Raw genomic sequence first — 20000 nt, forward strand, 5'->3', positions numbered from 1 at the left:
GTTAATATAGTCACAAACACTTTAAAAAAGTAGTGGAAATAGCCGATCTACAAGCTCACAACGCGTCGCATCACTATCAATGTCCTTTTTTAAGTATAAAGTTGTCAAATATGTCAGACATTTCTTTGTATATTTAGGTTATGTGTCATATCTGCCATGTGCAACTTCAAAGCCTAAAAGCCAAACAGAAATGCAATTGTCAACGACAAAAGCACAATTAAATTGTTAATCGCAAATATTTGAGTAACAATTAATCATCATGTAAAATGTCATAATCGTGAAAGCCCTACTTGAGATTGAGACAACTTTAGGCATATTCACACTGTACATCACAAGACAAAATGGGCTGCAGTTGCAGCCTCTGTGCAAATGGGGGCCCCCTAATAGTATGATGCCTTACCTACTTCTAAAGGAAATTCCACTGTTTCTGTTTTCTCTGGTTACTATGGATAAAACTAAGGGAGGTTAATTATAGGCAGTGAATATGAGTCTTATTCCTTTTATTTTGTTTATTTGATGGAATACGTTGATTAACTTGTCTTCAGATGGGATCTGGTTACAGAATGGCGCGACTACTACTCCTGCACCGAATTGAAAAGCAAGCTTGGGCCAAAGAGATTCGCGATAAATCTGAATCACGCTCTCAGTTTATTGTGAGTTTCCTGAAGAGAGAGGAAGAGGGAGGGGGGGAGAGAGAGAGAGAGAGAGAGAGAGAGAGAGAGAGAGAGAGAGAGGAAAGCGGGAGGGAGAGGGAGAGAAAGAGACATACAGAACCCACATACTGCATTCAGTCAGTCAGGTGCATCTTTTAATGCTCTGAATGTTTCCCCCCTCGTTTCCGTTTAGCTCTCATTCTTTTTTCCCGTCCATCCCTGATGTTTTTCCTGTCGCTGCATGTCTGGATGTGCCTGACTCAACAGAGTCCAGCTGTTTGCACCCTCCCAGGTAGCGTTTCAGGGTTTTATGACTGCTATTTGCACCTTGGAGCAGCGCAGCGTGTAATCTGATGACTTTGTCTATTTAGGAAGAGGCACTAGTATGAGCTAATCTCTTAACTTAGAGACTCACACACTCTCTCACACACACACACACACACACACACACACACACACACACACACACACACACACACACAACGCACGCACGCACGCACGCACACACGCACGCACAGAAACACGCACGCACACAAACACGCACGCACGTACACACACACACACACACACAAACACACACACACACACACACACACACACACAAAACACACACACACACACACACACACACACACACACACACACACACACACACACACACACACACACAGTAGGGGAAGTAGATTTTATGTGTTGCAACTAGCAAGAAGACAAGTATAAGACTGTAGAAGTTTTATACTAAGCGCGCAAAAATGGACACACGCATTTGGCGTCCTGTTAAGCCTTGTGTTGGAAATAGTGAGGAAGGGCAAGTTGAGGATGAATGCCACTTTGTGTAAGGCAATAAGAGGTTGAATCTCATTTACATCATTGCATTTGGCGGTTGCTGTCTGTTTGTTGGACTGAAAGCAGTGCAGGTGGTTTATAAGGGTCGCCAGTACAGTGACATCTAAGCGTACAGCTTTCCTTCACAAGGCTGCTCTTACTAATCATGTTCAATCAGTTATGGGATACGTTGCTTTGCTGTTTGGAGGAGGAGGGTGAGAGTTTACCTTGGCAGCTACTGGATACACGTTTGTTGTTTTAGCATGACTTCAGGAGGTGCCAATCACATTATTAGATACTCTTGTATTTCTGATTCATCTTCTTCTGCATTGGGTGTGGGGGGGGGGGGGGGGTCAGTAGTATAGACATATTGCAAAATGAAATCAATAATAAAAACATTCACTTACAATTTCCAATAGACCATACAAAACAACAACAACAACAACAACAACAACAACAACATGGATATATCGAACCTGCACTGTCTGGGATAGGTCCAGTCAGTCCTATGCCAGACTTCTTCTGGGTTACTAGATAATTGGCTTCAAGATTTAACCTTTTGATCTGATCGTCGACCCTCCTGTCTCTTTTGTCTTCCTTCGCTTGCTATTCCCACTCCCAATTGCTTTTGTTTGTTTTGGAAGTGAAGCAAGCTGGAGCAACCAGGGGGGGATTGAACAATAAATAAGCACATGGTGGAAAGGACCTTATCCTTGTGCCAGCCGGATAACCACTATGTTACAGAAGTCTAGACAGAAATGTGTAGATTGTGTAGGTCACAACAGCCTGGTTGTCACGTAGTAAACATTTTGTTTAGCCTATTGTTGCTTTTAATTCAGCCTTTCTCTTCAAAGTCTTACTTCCTATAGATATTAGCATCTTTCAGATATATACAATAGTGAAAGCAGAGCCCCTGGATGGAAATATCTTTGACTGAGGGTGAGGCAGAATGCCTAAGCAATCTAGTTATATACCTACTGTATCTATGCAGTAGATGCTGTATGTTTGGGATACCCTGTATATTTAGAATAAGATTGAGCGCCAATTCTGTCCTGCCACCACCCAGACCCCCATTTAATATATATTAGAACACGACAGTGTCTGGTACAATCACCAACTACATTGAGGAGATGGGTTCAGTGTAATGTCATTGCCAGTTGTCTCTTTCCCATGGCAAGGGGCGTGAGTCCTGTTTGTCACTTTCCATTAGGAATTCCCCGTTTTTCCGCTTCTCTTTCGTCTTATTTTACAACCATTCAAATAAACCAAACCAAAAATAACCCTCCTTTAAAAAAAAAAGAAAGGAAAATCCCCAACTGTTCCCAAATTCTTGAAATCTGGACTATTGGGTGGAGATTGAAAATGTGACAGGCCCTGCTGTTTTCCCTGTGTCGTATTTAAAGCAAAGGCTGCTTAAGGCAGAATTAGAGTGGAGCGTGTTGAGGTTTGACAGTAACGCAAGAACAGGTCAGGGGTCCTCGTCGTGACTTGGAACAAACTATGCCATCGGCCTGTGATTGCGGCGCACTGGGGCTGAAGTGCCACGCGGATGACAGCATCCTGAACGGGTTCTCACAAGTGATCTCAACCAATAATCCAGACTGGCATTACATGCGGATCATTTCTTGACCGCCATAGAGGAAAATAACATTGAGATTACATAGGAGTTGGAAATGTAGTTTGAGTTCACCTCTTTCTCTCTCTCTCTCTCTCTCTCTCTCTCTCTCTCTCTCTCTCTCTCTCTCTCTCTCTCTCTCTCTCATTGTCCAAAACCATTGGTCTGTTACAAGGGGGTCAATGGTCCATAATCAATGCTGTCTCCTTGTGTTCGGTTGAGCACTTAAGTCAGATGGTGAGGAAAGACACAGCTGGAGTTTTTTTCTGGAGATCTGTTCTGAACAGAGAGAGAGAGAGAGAGAGAGAGAGAGAGAGAAAGAGAGAGAGAGACAAAGAGTGAGAGAGAGAGAGAGAGAGAGAGAGAGAGAGAGAGAGAGAGAGAGGAGTAGCAGTTTTGCTGACCCGACAATACACATGCATTGTTTGGGAGTTGGGGGCGACTTGTTCCAAGCACTGAGGCGTCTACCGTTTGTTTTACAGGGTGTCCAAAACATCATGATTGTCTCTATAATTAGTGGGTCTAGATGCGTATTTCCTCCTTTGATTATATCAGCAAATATGTTTCTGTATGTTTGTGGTTTGACTGTCAAACACTGGTTTCTTTAGGGTGTTTAATGACTACTATCTGACACAGAGACACCTGCAAACAAACAATGGCTCTCAACTCTTTTCATTGAAAGAGTGTCAAGTTTGCCAGTGGGATTTTGGGCACACCTTGTTCCCACCTTGAAATGGCCCACACTGCATTACCCATATTATTCAACCATGAAACTATTCTTATAGCTTGCAGCTGGTTAAAGGTAGAGTGCGTTATATTCTTTTGGTCAAAACAAACGTTTTTTTTTTCTTTTCTTTTTTTTTTCTGTCACTTGTCACATGCTCTAATGATGTTTTCTCTACCCCTGAGCAATGCCGCCCTTAAAGGATAACTTTGTTTTTTTTACAACAAGGGTTCATATTTTAGATTGTAATTAGAAAAAAAATGAGTGATAAAATGTTTTCATTTACTGCTTTCTATTGTTTTAGCGATTTTAGTATTTTGATTTCAGTGGTTGGGGGCATGCGGCTAAATATGTCTTTTTAGACACAATAAGCCGGCAATTTCTTTGTTACTATTTACACCAGCCCCCATAAGTCACATCTGCCCATGAAAGATTGCAGTGCATCTTGGGAATGGGCTTATTGTGTCTAAAAATACATATTAGCCACTTGCATGCTAATCAAAATCGTTAAAATCACTAAAATGATAGAAAGAAGTAAATGAAAACTTTTTAACACTCATCTTTTCTTTTCTCTAATGATTATCTAAAATAGGAACCCTTGTTGTAAAAAAACAAAGTTGTCCTTTAATGGCTTAATATTGTTTCCTTTACTAATGATATTCAACAACCTTTTTACATTTTTTATATTTTAAAATGTTTTCCCTGATGAGTCAAGCTTTTGGTACTTTGATTGAAAGCATGGCCTTTTTAAATACAGATAACTCGAGTGGACCTAAGCGTAGGGAACCTTATTACTTACTAGATTAAGACCAAACCACCACCATTTGCCTTGACATGACTTGTGTGATCGCTACAATTCTCTTAATTCCACTTGGATTTACTCATCACACTAGGGGATTAAAGCTGTAAACTCTACAGTCGTTGTGGTCGCAGGTTACAGCCCTTCGTTGGCAAACGCTTGTACAGTTCATCATCCTCAACTTCAGTGCTTTTAACGCAGTCGCAACCTATTCCAGGGGCCCCGTTCCACTGGCTTCCTGATCTGTGGTTGATGGGTTGGCGGAGGCAGCGGTGTTAGTTAGTGGTGATGAAATGTGGAAAATCAGCAGTGTGGCTCATTATAACAACATCAAACACATCACTGATACAGCCCTGTTTTGGCAGGACTGACTGATTGGAACTAGACACACCCACGGTGTCAGGCGTGCATGCGTGCACGTGCGCTCGCACAAAACACACACACACACACACACACACACACACACACACACACACACACACACACACACACACACACACACACACACATACACACACACACATACACACACATACAGTGGTGGGAAAAGTACTCAATTTGTTTACTTGAGTAAAAGTATCAATACTGCAATGTAGTAGTACTCCGTTATAAGTAAAAGTCTGTAATTCAAAATGTACTTAAGTAAAAGTACGAAAGTGTTGGCATCAAAAATGTACTTAAAATGTGTTTGAAAATAGCCTATCTACAAGCTCACAACACGTCGCGATGAGACGCGTTGTGAGCTTGTAGATCTGCTATTTTCAAATTGCCAAGGTATAAAATAGGGCTACAGTGGTTTATGTATATTTTATAATATCATAATTTATATCTACGTAGTAGCTAGTAACTACATTTTTTCAAATTAATGTAGTGGAGTAAAAGTACAATATTTGGATCTGAGATGTAGTGGAGTAGAAGTGAAAGTATTAGTAAAGTACAATTACCTACTGTAAAAAGTGTACTTAAGTACAGTACTTAAGTAAATGTACTTAGTTACTTTACACCACTGCACACACACACACACACACACACACACACACACACGCACACACACACACACACACACGCACACGCACACACACACGCACACGCACACGCACTCAAACTCACACACACCTTATGCCTGCCACGATCTGCCACTCTGGCAGGAGCCGTCGTTCCCCGTGACAGCTGCGGGGACAACAGAACTCACGCTCCACTCACAGCTCGCCGTGGAGACTGTAGTCAATTAAACAGGTTTCTTTTTTTCCCCTCCAATACCACCATTACTGCCAAGAACATTTACAGTACTAACTCAACGGGGCCAATTGACTGTCAACACAGATGTGGCACGTGTACGGAGAGATGAGGAGGGGGAGGGGGGCGGGGTTCAAAGAAACCCTTGAAAAAGGAATACATGGGAAATACAGCAAGGCTGTAACCGTACAAGGGGAGCAGATTGAGAGCACATAAAGCAGTCAGACAAGCAAACCGACTGAGACAGAGCACATGGAAGGACAGGGAGCATGTTTTTGTTTGTAATTTAAACTGTATTAAAACGCCAACGTAGCTTTGTTTGATTACAAATTTTCTAAAGTAATACATAGTGATGTTAAGTATGTGCTCCACCATTCTTATTAGATTTTGACCCTTCATTCCCTTTAGATTTAAACAGTCCTGTTAAGGATAATTGGATTTCTTTTTTTCTTTTGTGAAACCACAGACGGCCCATTCAAACCCATATCAAACCTTGCTGCCTTTGTTTGACAGAACCCAACCTGTGTCTTGCTAGCCAAGTCTTATTTAGATTTGGCAGAGATAACATTTGACCTTGGACAGTTAAAACAGATGTTGAACATGCAGAAACGCAGCCAGTAATTGGGTCTCTTGATCAGTTTGAATGTAAGGAGTGGGTCAGTTTGCAGTGCCCTTAGAGGTGAATGTTGACTAATTGTTGACAGAAGCAGACTGGGAAGGTAAATGGGACAGTGTCAGTCATTTCTCCATTTTATGACATGCTGCTGCTATTTCTTTTTCCCCCTTTTTTAGGGGGGGCGGGCTGTACACCTTCCTACGATGCTGAACAGAATAGAATGATGTACACATGCTGTCAGAGTTGTTACTGTATATATCTGAACCTACTGTTATTGTTATTGAAGAAGAAGAAAAATAAGAAATAAAATGGATAAATATCATGTAAGGCTCATCCCTCGATTGAATTTATCTTTGCTTCCGTATGTTGTAATCTGTACACTCTGTCAGACGTGCAGATCGTGGGTTTAAAATACGTTTTTGGTACTTTGGTTTCTTTCCCTGTCTCCACAAGGCAAAACTATCAACCGTTTTATTGAGCCTGGCAGTGCTAAAGAGACACATCTACCCGGTTTGACTGAAGAACCACTGCTAAAACTCTCTCTGTTTTGTCTCTAGTCAGGTTTGATCCGGACACAGGATGCTGACTACTTCCTCAGACCCATCTCCCCCGAGCTGGCCCAGGCAGAGAACTTTACCGGTGCCTCCACTCATCAGCCACATATACTCTACAGGAGCACCAATCACCAGCAATATCGACCGCATAGGAGATCTACCTTCACACAGGAAGACTCCACCAGTCCCACGCAACACGATAACAATGAGCACACCGCGTACACGCAAACCGACTCCACCCGTCACGGAGCGCACGTCCTGAACAAGAGGTCCACGTATTCACAGACAGTGATGGAAAAGGTACTCACATATTTTACTTAAGTAAAAGTATCAATTCTGCATTGTAGAAATACTCTGTTAGGCTGGGCTCAGACCAAAATGCCTACGAGAGTGGAATCCGCGTTCCGCCAATGCATTTCAATGAGAAGGCGGCGGTTTCATGTCAGTGGAGGATATCTGCGCTCCGCACAGACCTTGCGTTTATGCTGGAGCAAAGAAATTCTCCACGCAGATTCTGGTTTCCCCCCCTGTCCAATCGGGTGAGTCGAAGGCGTAACATTCTGAGAATCAGGAAGGGACTCGTGCACCCAAACTCTTCTCTTTTTAGCTTGTTGCATCTCCCCTTCCAATAAAGCAAGGGCGAGTACCCTTCGCCTGTCCATTATAGAGTTGACACGTAAAATATGATGAGGATCGCTACGCTAGTGTAACAGGCTACAGAGAGGGAGGGCGGTGCGGGAAGTGAGTGACAGGGGCGTCACTGGCTTTGGGACGGAATATGCTCTCTGCGTTTTTTGCCAGCAGCGCACCAGAAGAGTTTATCCACTGCCGACCATATTTTGGTCTGAGGGCAGCCTTAGGGTGCCCCCACACCAAAATACCTATGAGAGTGGAATCCGCGTTCCACCAATGCATTTCATTGAGATTGAAGCGGTTTCATGCCAGAAGAGGATTTCTGCAAAAAACGCTCCCTTATCATTGAAATGCATTGGCGGAACGCGGATTCCACTCTCATAGGTATTTTGGTAATACCTAGAGTGGAATCCGCCAATGCATTTCAATGAGAATGGAGCGTTTTTTGCAGAAATCCTCTACTGGCAAAAAACGCTCCATTCTCATTGAAATGCATTGGCGGATTCCACTCTAGGTATTTTGGTGTGAGGGCACCCTTACAAGTAAAAGTCCAGAATTCAAAATGTACTTGAGTAAAAGTATGAAAGTATTGGCATCAAAATGTACTTAAAGTACCGAAAGTAAAAGTACAAGATGTTTGAAAATAGCAGATCTACAAGCTTGTAGATCATCTATTTTCAAATGGCTTAGGTATAAAATAGGGCTAAAGTGGTTTATGTATGTTTTATAATATTATAATTTACAAAATAACTAGTAACTAAAGTTTTCAAATAAATGTAGTGGAGTAAAAGTACAATATTTGGATCTGAAATGTAGTGGAGTAGAAATAAAAGTACTGGAAATTGGACTTGAGTAAAGTACAAATACCTCAACACATTACTAAAGTACATTACTTAAGTAAATATACTTAGTTACTTTACACCACTGTTCCCAGACGGCCCCCACTCACAGCGCCGCTGCAGAAGAGCGCCAGGAGAGCCAACAGCAACGTGGCCTTCATCACCAACACCGTAACGGCAGTGACCGAGTGCAGCGGCAACAACACCGCCACGATGATGACTACAGACACGGAGAGAAGCAGAAACAACACTTCTGTGGAAGACGGAAGAAATGTATGTAAGGGCAATCTCTAATTCATTTTAACGACGGCGTCAAACGTTAAAAATAGCCCATACAAGCTGGCGAGCCACCCAAAGTTTATATTTTAAACAGGAAACTACAGTAATACATGTACGCGAAAGAAATCTTAAAAATGTTCCTATTCACCCCCACATTTGATCTCAGGTCATTTTATGGAATGTCATAACACACTAACTAGATTATCGCTAGGTTATCAAAGGGGGTGTATTATCTCAACTATTCGTTGTCATTTCAAAAGTATTCTTCCACGGACTAGCTTACCACTGATGTGCAGTGTTAGCAAGATTAATTACCATCTTTAATTCATTAACTAATTTACTTGCAATTGGCCTTGGGTAGGATCGTTCACAAGGACTCTGGAGATAACACCAATACAGTATGTTCAGTTAATGGATGAGGTGTGAGTGCGTGCGTGCGTCCGTGCGTGCATGCGTCCGTGCGTCCGTGCGTGCTCTTTCAGCATCCTCATGCATCATTTTCAGTAAGTATTTGCGTCGAGTCAGCGTAACACATAATGTACTACTTTTCAACACTATTCTAATAGCAGCATGTGCTATATCAACATGTGCTCCTATGAAGACATCATCACCTAATTAGGAACACAAGATGTAGGCCTAACTGAACACAGAGCATTGCTGATAGTGAGTGAATTGACTTTTTACATGGTTTGACAGGGAAGATTTTATATTTACTTTATCCAACAATGAGTGTTTTCTGTCAAGGACTTCTCTGAAATTAGACTGACATTATTGCAATAACTTCCTTAGTGGCTTGACCTCGAACATAATAGGAAAGCATTTGAAAGAAGACATCACAAATGTAAACTCTTAAGGAATCATCTCAAATTCTATTGACATTTTTTGGTTGACTTCATCAATGACTTAACTTGTGGAAGATTGGAGGCTTATTATTATTATTTTAACACGGTTACAAATGTTGCTCTCCCCAAATTATCTGGAGATCAGTTGACATGGTTGATGTCGTTGAGGTTGGGGTCATTTCAAAGAGCGGTGCTAGGAACTGCAGAGCAGCACCATCACCGGCACACCAAAGAGCGCCAGCTGCCTGTCCCCTGTGAAAACACACCAATGTTTACATTCTCCTGGGATGACATCACTGAACACCTGTGCCGTGTTCTACCCGAATCGGCACTTTGGTCACTCACCTGCTTTCCGGCTGTGTAAGCAAGCTTTCCACCCTTTCTAGTTTATCGCGCTCTGGCTGTTAGGGGTGAAAGTTTATGATAACCCGCGAAACGTGCGAGGAGATCTTAGAGTTGGTGATTGTCTCAAGAGTAATGGTTTTTGACCTTACCTTGCTTTGATTGGTGTGACTGCTGACCTCCCGTCCTTGCGTCTAAGTGAATTTGGATGTGAGAAGGTAGTCCTTTTCCCAGAGGTGGCTCAACTTCAAAAGCGGAGTTAAAAACAGGGCAGAGCTGGCCAGTTGATGTGAAGATATAAGTCTTTGTTCCCGTTTGAGTCACATGTTGACTCAACAAAGCTCCGATAAGTCACCACATTAGGTTTGCGTTTTAGATTTGTAGCAGATTGAATTGGGATTTTCTTCCCTCTTAAACTGTTCTGTAGAGACCTCTGTTAGAAATTCAGCTGATGTAATATGCCTCAGAATCCCTTTTATTCTAAATTCCTATTTTTGGAATTCAACGTTTGGTCGAATCTGTTACATACCCGTCACTTTCTTTCCTCTTTAGTGCACAGTAAAATTCGAAAGAGTAAAATCTTAATTTAACACTTTGAGCTATATTTTCGTCCATGTATTACCCCTTATCCCTAAACTTCTTTGCCTTTTTTACTATTTTGAAAAACATTTTTAAATACTTCAAATAGCCAATCTACATCGACACGTTGTCAGCTTGTAGATTAGCTATTTTAACTATTTAAAATGTTTTTTAAAAATAGTAAAACAAGGCAAAGACGTTTAGACCAAAGGAAAAAGGAAAGAATCACACCAGTGTGAACTGAGCGGTGGTGTCCATTAACTGTGTGTGTGTGTGTGTGTGTGTGTGTGTGTGTGTGTGTGTGTGTGTGTGTGTGTGTGTGTGTGTGTGTGTGTGTGTGTGTGTGTGTGTGTGTGTGTGTGTGTGTGTGTACCCCCTATAATTCCTCCATTCTTCTCTCTTACCAGACATGCCCAAGCCTCCTCCTCAGGAGGAGGTCTTCATCCTTCCTGATGAGTACAAGTTCATCCCCAGGAACAAAAGGGCCGTGTTGACGAAGCACCAGGGCAGCCAGAAGCTCAACGTGGAGACCCTGGTGGTGGTGGACAGGAAGATGATGGACAACCACGGCCACGAGAACATCACCACATACGTTCTCACTGTGCTCAACATGGTGAGAGGATACAGAGTTGACCTGCAAACTCCAGTCGAGGGGGAGAGAGAGAGAGGGTCAGACGTTATAGCCAAAACACTGGTAGTGCATGTCGTTGTTGTTGGGTGGAAACCTTGTATGTCCACAACCCTTCGTTTTGTATTTATCATTTAAAATTGTGAAAATAGCTGATCTACAAGCACACAACACCTCGCGGTGCGAGGCGTTGTGTGCTTGTAGATCTGCTATTTTCACTCGTTTTGTGCGACAGTCTTGTATGATGAAGCAGGGATTGACTCGCTTTTGTCACATGTTTTCACTCGATGACATAGTTTACAGGGGGTGCATGCATGCCTAAAAATATATGTATTTTCGCATGGCCTTTAGAGAGTTTTCCATATCTTCCACTCTAACATGTCGGAAAGGGAACATGCAAGGAAATCAAAATCCATTGATGAGGTCATCACCACAACACTCTCTCTGTCTCCCTTTCACCCTGTCAGGTGATCTCCAAAACAGATCTCGTCACACTTGTTTGGCTACTTAATGACTGACTGACAAATCCGCAGATAATCCATCTATTTTGAAAACACGGGTCCCTCTAGTATAGAGAGCAGGTCAGTCAAAGCAGACACAGCCCGTCTTACAGTCATCTAAATACACAATGGAGTTTCACAGACTTACCTCCCCTTCTGATCTCCCTCCCTTGAGCCCTAATAAGAGAGATTGGAGTTCAGATAACTCCAGATTCTGGTCTGCTATTGTCTACTACTGCTGCAGTATACGGCTATACTGCTTCACTAGGGCAGCATAAGATTAGCGCTAGACAGTTGAGAATGGGTACTCAAAAAGAAAAAAAGTGGAAATGTAATCTCTACATGACATACAATACCAGTGAATCTATTTATTTTCTCTGTTTTTTTCCTGGCATGGTGGGGAAATCTTCTTAACCCAGCTCTTTGGCCATATACAACTAAAACTTTCCACTGGAACAACAGATCAACAGATACATTATTATTTTCTTTTGTGGTGGTAAGGAAAACACTGTGATTCACTGTTGATTGCTGAAGGGGGACCAAATCCCAAATGTTATCACTAGAGCATATTAAGCAATTGTTTACACAACTAGACCTCACTACAAGAAAGTGACTTGTGCTGCTACTCCGGCTTCAGGATTTTAGCTTTATTTCAATAACAAACTTCAGCCCTGCATGTGTCTATATCTACTGTATGAGTCAATGGAAGCCTGCAGGAAACATAAGGGAAAAATGAAAGGATTCCTGAAGAGAGAAAAAATCACACCCGTGTGAACTGAGCGGTGGTTTACACGGTTTTATGTACTGTACATATTCTGTGTTCTATATCTATGAATTCTATGTGTTCTAGAGATCTATGAATTCTGTCACCTCCCCCCCGACCCCCCCCCCCTCCCCCAGGCTAGTCTCAACAGCACCCTCTTAACCACCAACCCCCCCCCCCCCCCCCCCCCCCCTGTGTGTGTGTGTGTGTGTTAGGGTTGTTCGATATGGCCAAAAAATAAAATCTCGATTATTTTCTCTGAAATCTCGATTTTCGATTTCGATTTCGATTTTTTGTTAAAAGAATAATGCATTGTTTCAACTATTTTGTTTTCATTTAAAAAATGCAAGGAAATGATTTTTTTTTTCATTATTGTTTAATTATTATTTTTTTTTTATATAGCCAAATAGCAAAATGCAATAAAACAATAAGGGTATTAATAATAATAACTTTAGTTGCGCAACAATCACATACAGAAGTTAACTTAGCGTCCTTAGTGTTTCATTATCAATAGTGAGTGACAAAACAGCCAAAACAAGCCAGCTCTTGGAGGCTGGTGAAACGGGTGAAAAAATAGCTAAGGCCGCCCCTGCACTGCTCATGCACGGAGGCGAAGCGCTTCGCTTCCCGACACAAAATTAACACAGTGACAGGGACAGTAGGAGTAGACTACAGACAGACAGTGGATGGGTAACACAGAATTAATAAGCTTCTTTCAAACTACAACAACAAGTAGACCTAAGTGTACCAGCTCAGCAGCTTTTTGTTCTGTTTGCTGCCTGCATGTAGGCTACTGTACCAGCGCGAGTGAGCGCATGCAGTGCTGTGGTGAGCTCTGCCCCGTTTGACTTGCGCTGCACGCGCATCAAAGAAATGACACATCAGAGAGAAAGTAGGTATTAATTTGGTGTCAGACCTTGTCGTCCTGCTTTAGGAGGACCGGGCTGTGTACTTTTTGCCCCGTGCAAGGCTCCAATGAGTAAGAATTACCCTAATTAAAGTGAAAATCGATTTTACGATTTCTTCTTTTTTTAAATCGTCCAAAGGAAAAAACCCGGGTTTCGATTAAAAATCGATTAATCGAAAAACCCTAGTGTGTGTGTGTGTGTGTGTGTGTGTGTGTGTGTGTGTGTGTGTGTGTGTGTGTGTGTGTGTGCGCGCGCGTGTGTGTGTGTGTGCCTGGCCTGGCCTGGCCTGAAAACAGCGCCCCTCCCTTAACACCTTCTAAGCCAAGGGGAGCCCCTTAATGTTAAAACCGTACTATATCGCACATCCCCCCAGGGACTCTCAGCCACGTCGTACATTCCCGGACTTTGTCTTTAAAACCGGAATAAAAGCTTTTGATCCGAAAATCGGCGATCGTCTAACCTTCCCTAGTCACCACTCGTGCACTGATAGCTCATGCAGACCGTGCATGAAGCAGAGGTGACGTCAGCGCCTCTCCTTCTCCAAGGCACCTTCCACCCATCCGTTTACTGTCTACACACTCGAGCTCCTCCTGCAGCCATGCTTGGGGCTATGCTAGCGAAACTTTTCAGTTCTGTTCTTCAGTCACACATGGACTATTTGCGGGGACATTTACGTGAAAGGATCGCGCACGCGAAACGCACGGGGACATCGACGATCGGCCAAAACCCCCATTCTATCCCAACGGAAATCGAGAAAATCATGGTGAGTTACTGGCCTGGGGGAAAAAAAAAAGAAAAAACAGCGGCGCTGTTCAAGATGGAGGGGCTGCGGGGTCATGTTTATAAACATAATATTATGTCTCAGATCACAATACAATAATAGAAATGTCACGGCTAATCTACCAACCACCATTCTATTTCGGACGTCAAGGTGTTAACATGTGTGGTCATAAAAGGTACTGTAGGGCAGGCTACATACAGACCCACCCACCCACATACACGGATACATACATGGATACACGGATACACACACGGCCACTCTATGGAGACGGTGTGACCACCGCTCAAAAAGAAAAGCTGCGAGTGGCACCAGAGATATTCACTGGACCCGAGAGAGAAAGAGAGTGATGGAAAGAGAGTGAAAGAGGGGAGAACAAGAGAGATCAGCAGGCCGGTTTCAAAGCTGCTCTGATCGTTTAGATATCCAACATGAGCAGAATAGGCTGAATTGGGAACAGCAGTGGTGGCTGTATTGCTTCAATCATACCAGTGTTATCATATCACTTAAAGAGTCCCGGCCTCCCAGGGGCGTCACTTGCAAACTCCAGTCGAGGGGGAGAGAGAGAGAGGGTCAGACGTTATAGCCAAAACACTGCTAGTGCATGTCGTTGTTGTTGGGTGGAAACCTTGTATGTCCACAACCCTTCGTTTTGTATTTATCATTTAAAAAAAAGATACAATTGTGAAAATAGCTGATCTACAGGGGGGGGGGGGAGTGGGACTGAGTTACTAGGGCCCAAGATGGAGGGGCCTTCATTATTTTATACTTTAGCTATTGAAAAATTGCAGATCTACAAGCTCACACCGCGTCACCGAGTGGCGCGCTGCGAGCTTATAGATCAGCTATTTTTGAAAAGTCATGAAAATGTGTGCAAATCTTTGAATACATGCATTTTTTGAGCAAACATTTGTAACTCAAATTTGGCTTCTGGGGGGGGGGGGGGGGTCCGTGGCCAAATACATATCATTTTGGGGCTCCTTCTCATGAAAAGGTTTGAGCACCACTGACATAGAAACATAGGTTTTTCAAAAAAACGGGTCAAAAATATTCAAAGACTTTTCACAATTCTTTTTCAAAAATAGCAGATCTACAAGCTTGCAGCTCGGCACTCGGTGCCACGCTGTGAGCTTGTATATCTGCTATTTTTCAATAGTTAAAGCACAAAATAATGCATAATAATGCGTTCCCAGTCTAAATGGGTTAAACCCCTCCCCCTATGAAGAACATTCCTGGAGGGCCCACAGTGAATCCTTTGTAACCAGGGCCCAGAATTTGGTGCGACGCCCCTGCGGCCTCCAGTGACCCCGTCACCCCAGTTAAATTCCTGAACACTGAAGGAGAGATCGGCACTCATCTCTACGAGTTCCAGTCAAAATGTGTTCCACCTGTGCTGATGGTGGGAAACGCTGCAGTGCCTGTTTCACTGCGAGAGGAGTCCATTGTCAACGCCGCCACACTTCACATTTGCTTGCAATCAGAGCGTACAGTATGTGCAAAAATGTTTAATTGTTGGCAAGGTTTTAAAGGGGGCTTTCACTCGATACCTAGAGAGCTATAAACAGAGACGTGTTTTATGACAGGAGGTCATATTTTGATAGGTAATTACAGACAAATTAAATTATTCCATGAATGACAGATGCCGCTGGATTAGCATCTTTAACCTTGACTTTATTATAGGTGGATAATATCTAACACATTTAGAAAATAGCAGATCTATAGGCACATAGCACGTTGTTGCATGACACATGAGCCTGTCGATTGGATTTTTTAAGTATGGTTATTTAAGTAAGACTGGATGTCTTTCGTGTGTGTCTTGCAGGTCTCCACACTCTTCAAAGACGGAACAATAGGGGGGAACATCAACATAGTCATAGTGGGACTTGTACTCTTGGATGAGGAACAGGTAACTAGCTCATTGTATGTTTATCCTGTGGAATTGTTATTGCCCTCCTGTAAATGTCCATTTGGACTCTGGACCCAACTTTGAGTAACATTGGTGTAGCTGATCTTTTTGAGTGTCCAATACGCTATGAATTAAAATGTAAATGCCATGCATTTTTTATCATAAATTCATGAAAATGTGGGCTCACCTTGAGCATCAACAGCCATAATGTCAGTTCTGTTTTTGTTTATTTGCTGACAGTATCACCCCTTAGCCCTTAGGCCCAAGTCCCTCTGAGAGTTTCCTTGGGTCGCCTTAACAACTGAGTATTTATACAGTGATTCTTTAATTATAGGGTATATATACATTTCATTGGGTCTTTGCCAGATTTAGGGGGAATTCTCAGAGAGAGAGAGAGAGAGAGAGAGAGAGAGAGAGAGAGAGAGAGCGCAATAGTGCAGGTGGGATGTATTGTACTGTAAGTAGAGTCATGTAGGTGAAGAGAAAGGGTTATCATTTCCGTCAATCCGTGCAAAATGGTCATGGATTTCTGTCTTCCACAAGAAGTTAACATTGAGGATAGGAATTTAGAATGTGAATTTAGAATTTTACCCTGTGCTTTACCACGTCTTCATAGGTTGATGTATTTAAGCCCAATTTGATCTGCACCTGTGCTATATAGTTCATGCTGCCTTCAACCCTAGAAGAAGAGTCTGAGAACACAGTGAATTCATTGTTGAGAAGGGACTAGGATCTGCTTGGGATTAGAACTGTTTTACGCTATCAGACTTCTTTATCCTAAGTACTCTTTGCACTTAGTTTAGTTGTTTAATTAGACTCAATTCCATTCAGTTAAATTATATACAGTTTTATTCTAGACGGTATAATGGTTTCTGGGTTATTATTTCTTTCTTGCATTGTCAAATTAGACGTCATACACACATTCTCCAGTCCACATTTCCTCACCCCCTATTAACTCCCATTCTCTCTTTGTATTCCCCTCTCATTACATATTTTTTTCCTAATCCTCTCACAATAGTTTTTTTCTTTTTGCCAGTGGCACATACCCATTTATCCTAATCTCTCTCACTCTCTCCCTCATCCCCTATTACTCTCTGCCTTTTCTTCTCTGACTTCTCTGCATCTCTCTCTCTCTCTTGTTGCAGGATGGCTTGGTGATCAACCACCATGCAGACCACACGTTGAACAGTTTCTGCCAGTGGCAGTCTACCCTGGGAGGCAGGGAGGGCCGTCGCCACGACCACGCCATCCTCCTCACCGGCTTGGACATCTGTTCCTGGAAGAACGAACCCTGTGACACTCTGGGTACATGTCCATTGTCCTGCTGTCTCTTTGTGCAATCCTAGACAGGATGTGTGTGTGTGTGTGTGTGTGTGTGTGTGTGTGTGTGTGTGTGTGTGTGTGTGTGTGTGTGTGTGTGTGTGTGTGTGTGTGTGTGTGTGTGTGTGTGTGTGTATTTCAAGAACCGTTCATTCTAAATCCAGCGTACAGTATGTATCACCGCGGAGGAACCGAGTGAATGTGTTGCCCGGCGAGAAGTCGGTCAGATAGGCGGTTGTCCAAAACCGTTGATCCGACATGTCCATATATAGGCATATGTAGAGATCTGGATGTCCAGAACCTCCGATCCAACCGATATGCCCATATATGGACAAATTGTATGCCCATACTTTATAAAGGCATGTTTTCACTACAGTTCCGGAATGTTTCCTGCAAAATAATTAGCATAATCATTTTCAACTTGCCGGAGTTTAGTTTTTTGGGTGTTTTCACATGAGCAAAAATGCTGGCATAGCCATAAAACACATCGTTTTCACTAAACCATTGTCGCGGTATGAAAGTCCGTGTTGCCAGACTTTGCGAGAGAAATAAGCAACCAGGTGTACGAAAATAAGCCCCAAAAAGTGATATTATCTAGGCCACACAAGCAATTTCATCGCCACATCAGCTACTTGACAATTACCGATCTAAAAGATCACAACAAATAAAACGCAGCCAGAAACGATCAATATACAAGCAACTTTACGGAAATCAAGACCATAGTCGCTTATAATTAGCAGACATGGCAACGGAACCAGTGCGCACCACACGGTCTGGACGCTTGCTAAAGCAGCAGCGACTCATTTCTGTTCGTCTCTTTTTCTCTCTCACCAATGGATTTAACAAGTTACAAGAAATATTCTTCATGAAACAACACATGTGAACCTTATGTGTCACATAAGGTTCAGAAAGGATCGCTTATGCAACGTGTTGCACATGACATGTGGGATTGTGGGCTTGTTTTCTTTTTTTTTTAAGCGTCACCGATGGATGACTAGACTCGTATTCCTCGACGCTCGCTGCTCAGTAAAACACTTTACGACGAGAAACTATTAACTAATGATGCAGCTCTTTGAGTTGGTAGCTTCCAACTTTCATCACAGCATAGGCCTAATGAGCGCATTGCGTCCCAATCAGACAAAAAGGCTATAGCACCGTAAAAAGAGTTGGTAGATTCCAGCTTTCATCACATTACGAGCGCATCGCGTCCCGTCTCCCGTTCTCCAGACCGGACTTGTATCAAAACCCACACAGCTTAATTACAAATAGACTATAGAATAGCCTACAAATAAGTTTGAACCATGAATCGATCTAGCAAGCTTGCATTTCTCAGCACCGCGGCCGTATAGGCTGGAGATTGTAGAAAGAAATAGACGTCTGTCTTCTGTGTTTGGCAGGCTTACATAACATTCGAATGCAATATGGATTCTGAAGCTTTCAATCCCAATTACAATGCTTTAACTGTTAATATTGGCTCCTTGCATGCACCTGCTTGTCCGAAAAAAGTTAAAATCACGGTATGCCGTTTTCACTGTGGGGAAATTTCTATTCTCCCAGTACTTTCAGCAAAAATTACTAGGTATTTTGCCGTCAAATTTTGGACTCCAAAACTCACGGAACACCAAATAAGTGTCCGTTTTCACATGCCGTGAATTTAAAAATTGCCGTCATTTTGGAGAAAACTTCCAGGAGTTTGACTCAGTGAAAACGGGGCATAAGATAAAGTATGGGCATACAGCATAAAGTATATGCCTACTACTGTATATAAAGTTTATATACAGTATGTTTGCATATACAATAAAGAGACACATGCACCCAGGCGGGTACTCTGACAATGGGTACGACGGGTATTGCATAACCAGGTGGGGCATGCAATCATAACTTGCATTGTTCCCAAGTAGCAGGTCTAGTGGTGCAAATACAGTGTAGGATACAAGGATAAAAACATAATAATTTAGAGTGATCTTGAGTCTGTCTTCCTCTCTCTCCTTGCAGAAATATTGTATCATTATATCTATGACTGGAAGGTGACACACTGTGCCCTTTACTGACTCTCTCTCTCTCTCTCTCTCTCTCTCTCTCTCTCTCTCTCTCTCTCTCTCTCTCTCTCTCTTTCTCTCTGTCACGCAAACACGCATGCACGCACATACGCACGCAAACACTAACACACACACACACACACACACACACACACACACACACACACACACACACACACACACACACACACACACACACACACACACACTCCTTCTCAACACTACTCTGGGAAGGTGTGTCTCTCCCCTGTCTCACGGTATGTCCCAATGTCCTAGAGAAGAGACCAGATGTTGAGAATATCTTTCTGAACTTTAAAGTCTACTGTAGTATTAAATATTAAACAGTTTTTTCGTCGACAGTTGGCATGAGTGGATGTTGTAACTTTTCAAATGGTGCAATAAATTCAGCAGTCATTTTGAACATAGAAACTAGATTGTATTTATAGGCTAGCTGTACAAAATGGAAGGCAGAATAGCACCTACATTTTTTTTAATACTCATATGTCTATCATATAATAACAGAAAGTTGTCTTAGGTTAGGGTTGCCAGAATAACAGGAAAACATACACCATGAAAGCCTTAAAAAATTGCATACTGTACATTGCAAGACCAGAAACAAGAG

At 42.5% G+C, this 20000-nt stretch overlaps 1 protein-coding gene across 1 annotated transcript in view; it reads left to right on the top strand.

The window, feature by feature from the left end:
• adamts16 (ADAM metallopeptidase with thrombospondin type 1 motif, 16) overlaps positions 1-20000 on the top strand; it is an 80989-nt gene that overhangs the window by 13629 nt on the left and 47360 nt on the right. The window contains exons 4-8 of the mRNA XM_080746002.1: positions 7026-7322; positions 8590-8767; positions 10944-11149; positions 15936-16019; positions 17165-17324. Of these exons, the coding sequence (XP_080602128.1) occupies positions 7026-7322; positions 8590-8767; positions 10944-11149; positions 15936-16019; positions 17165-17324 (925 nt within the window). The remainder of the gene's footprint in view (positions 1-7025; positions 7323-8589; positions 8768-10943; positions 11150-15935; positions 16020-17164; positions 17325-20000) is intronic.

This window comes from Nannobrachium achirus (assembly GCF_963921795.1).
Source record: "Nannobrachium achirus genome assembly, chromosome: 2".
Lineage (NCBI taxonomy): Eukaryota > Metazoa > Chordata > Actinopteri > Myctophiformes > Myctophidae > Nannobrachium > Nannobrachium achirus.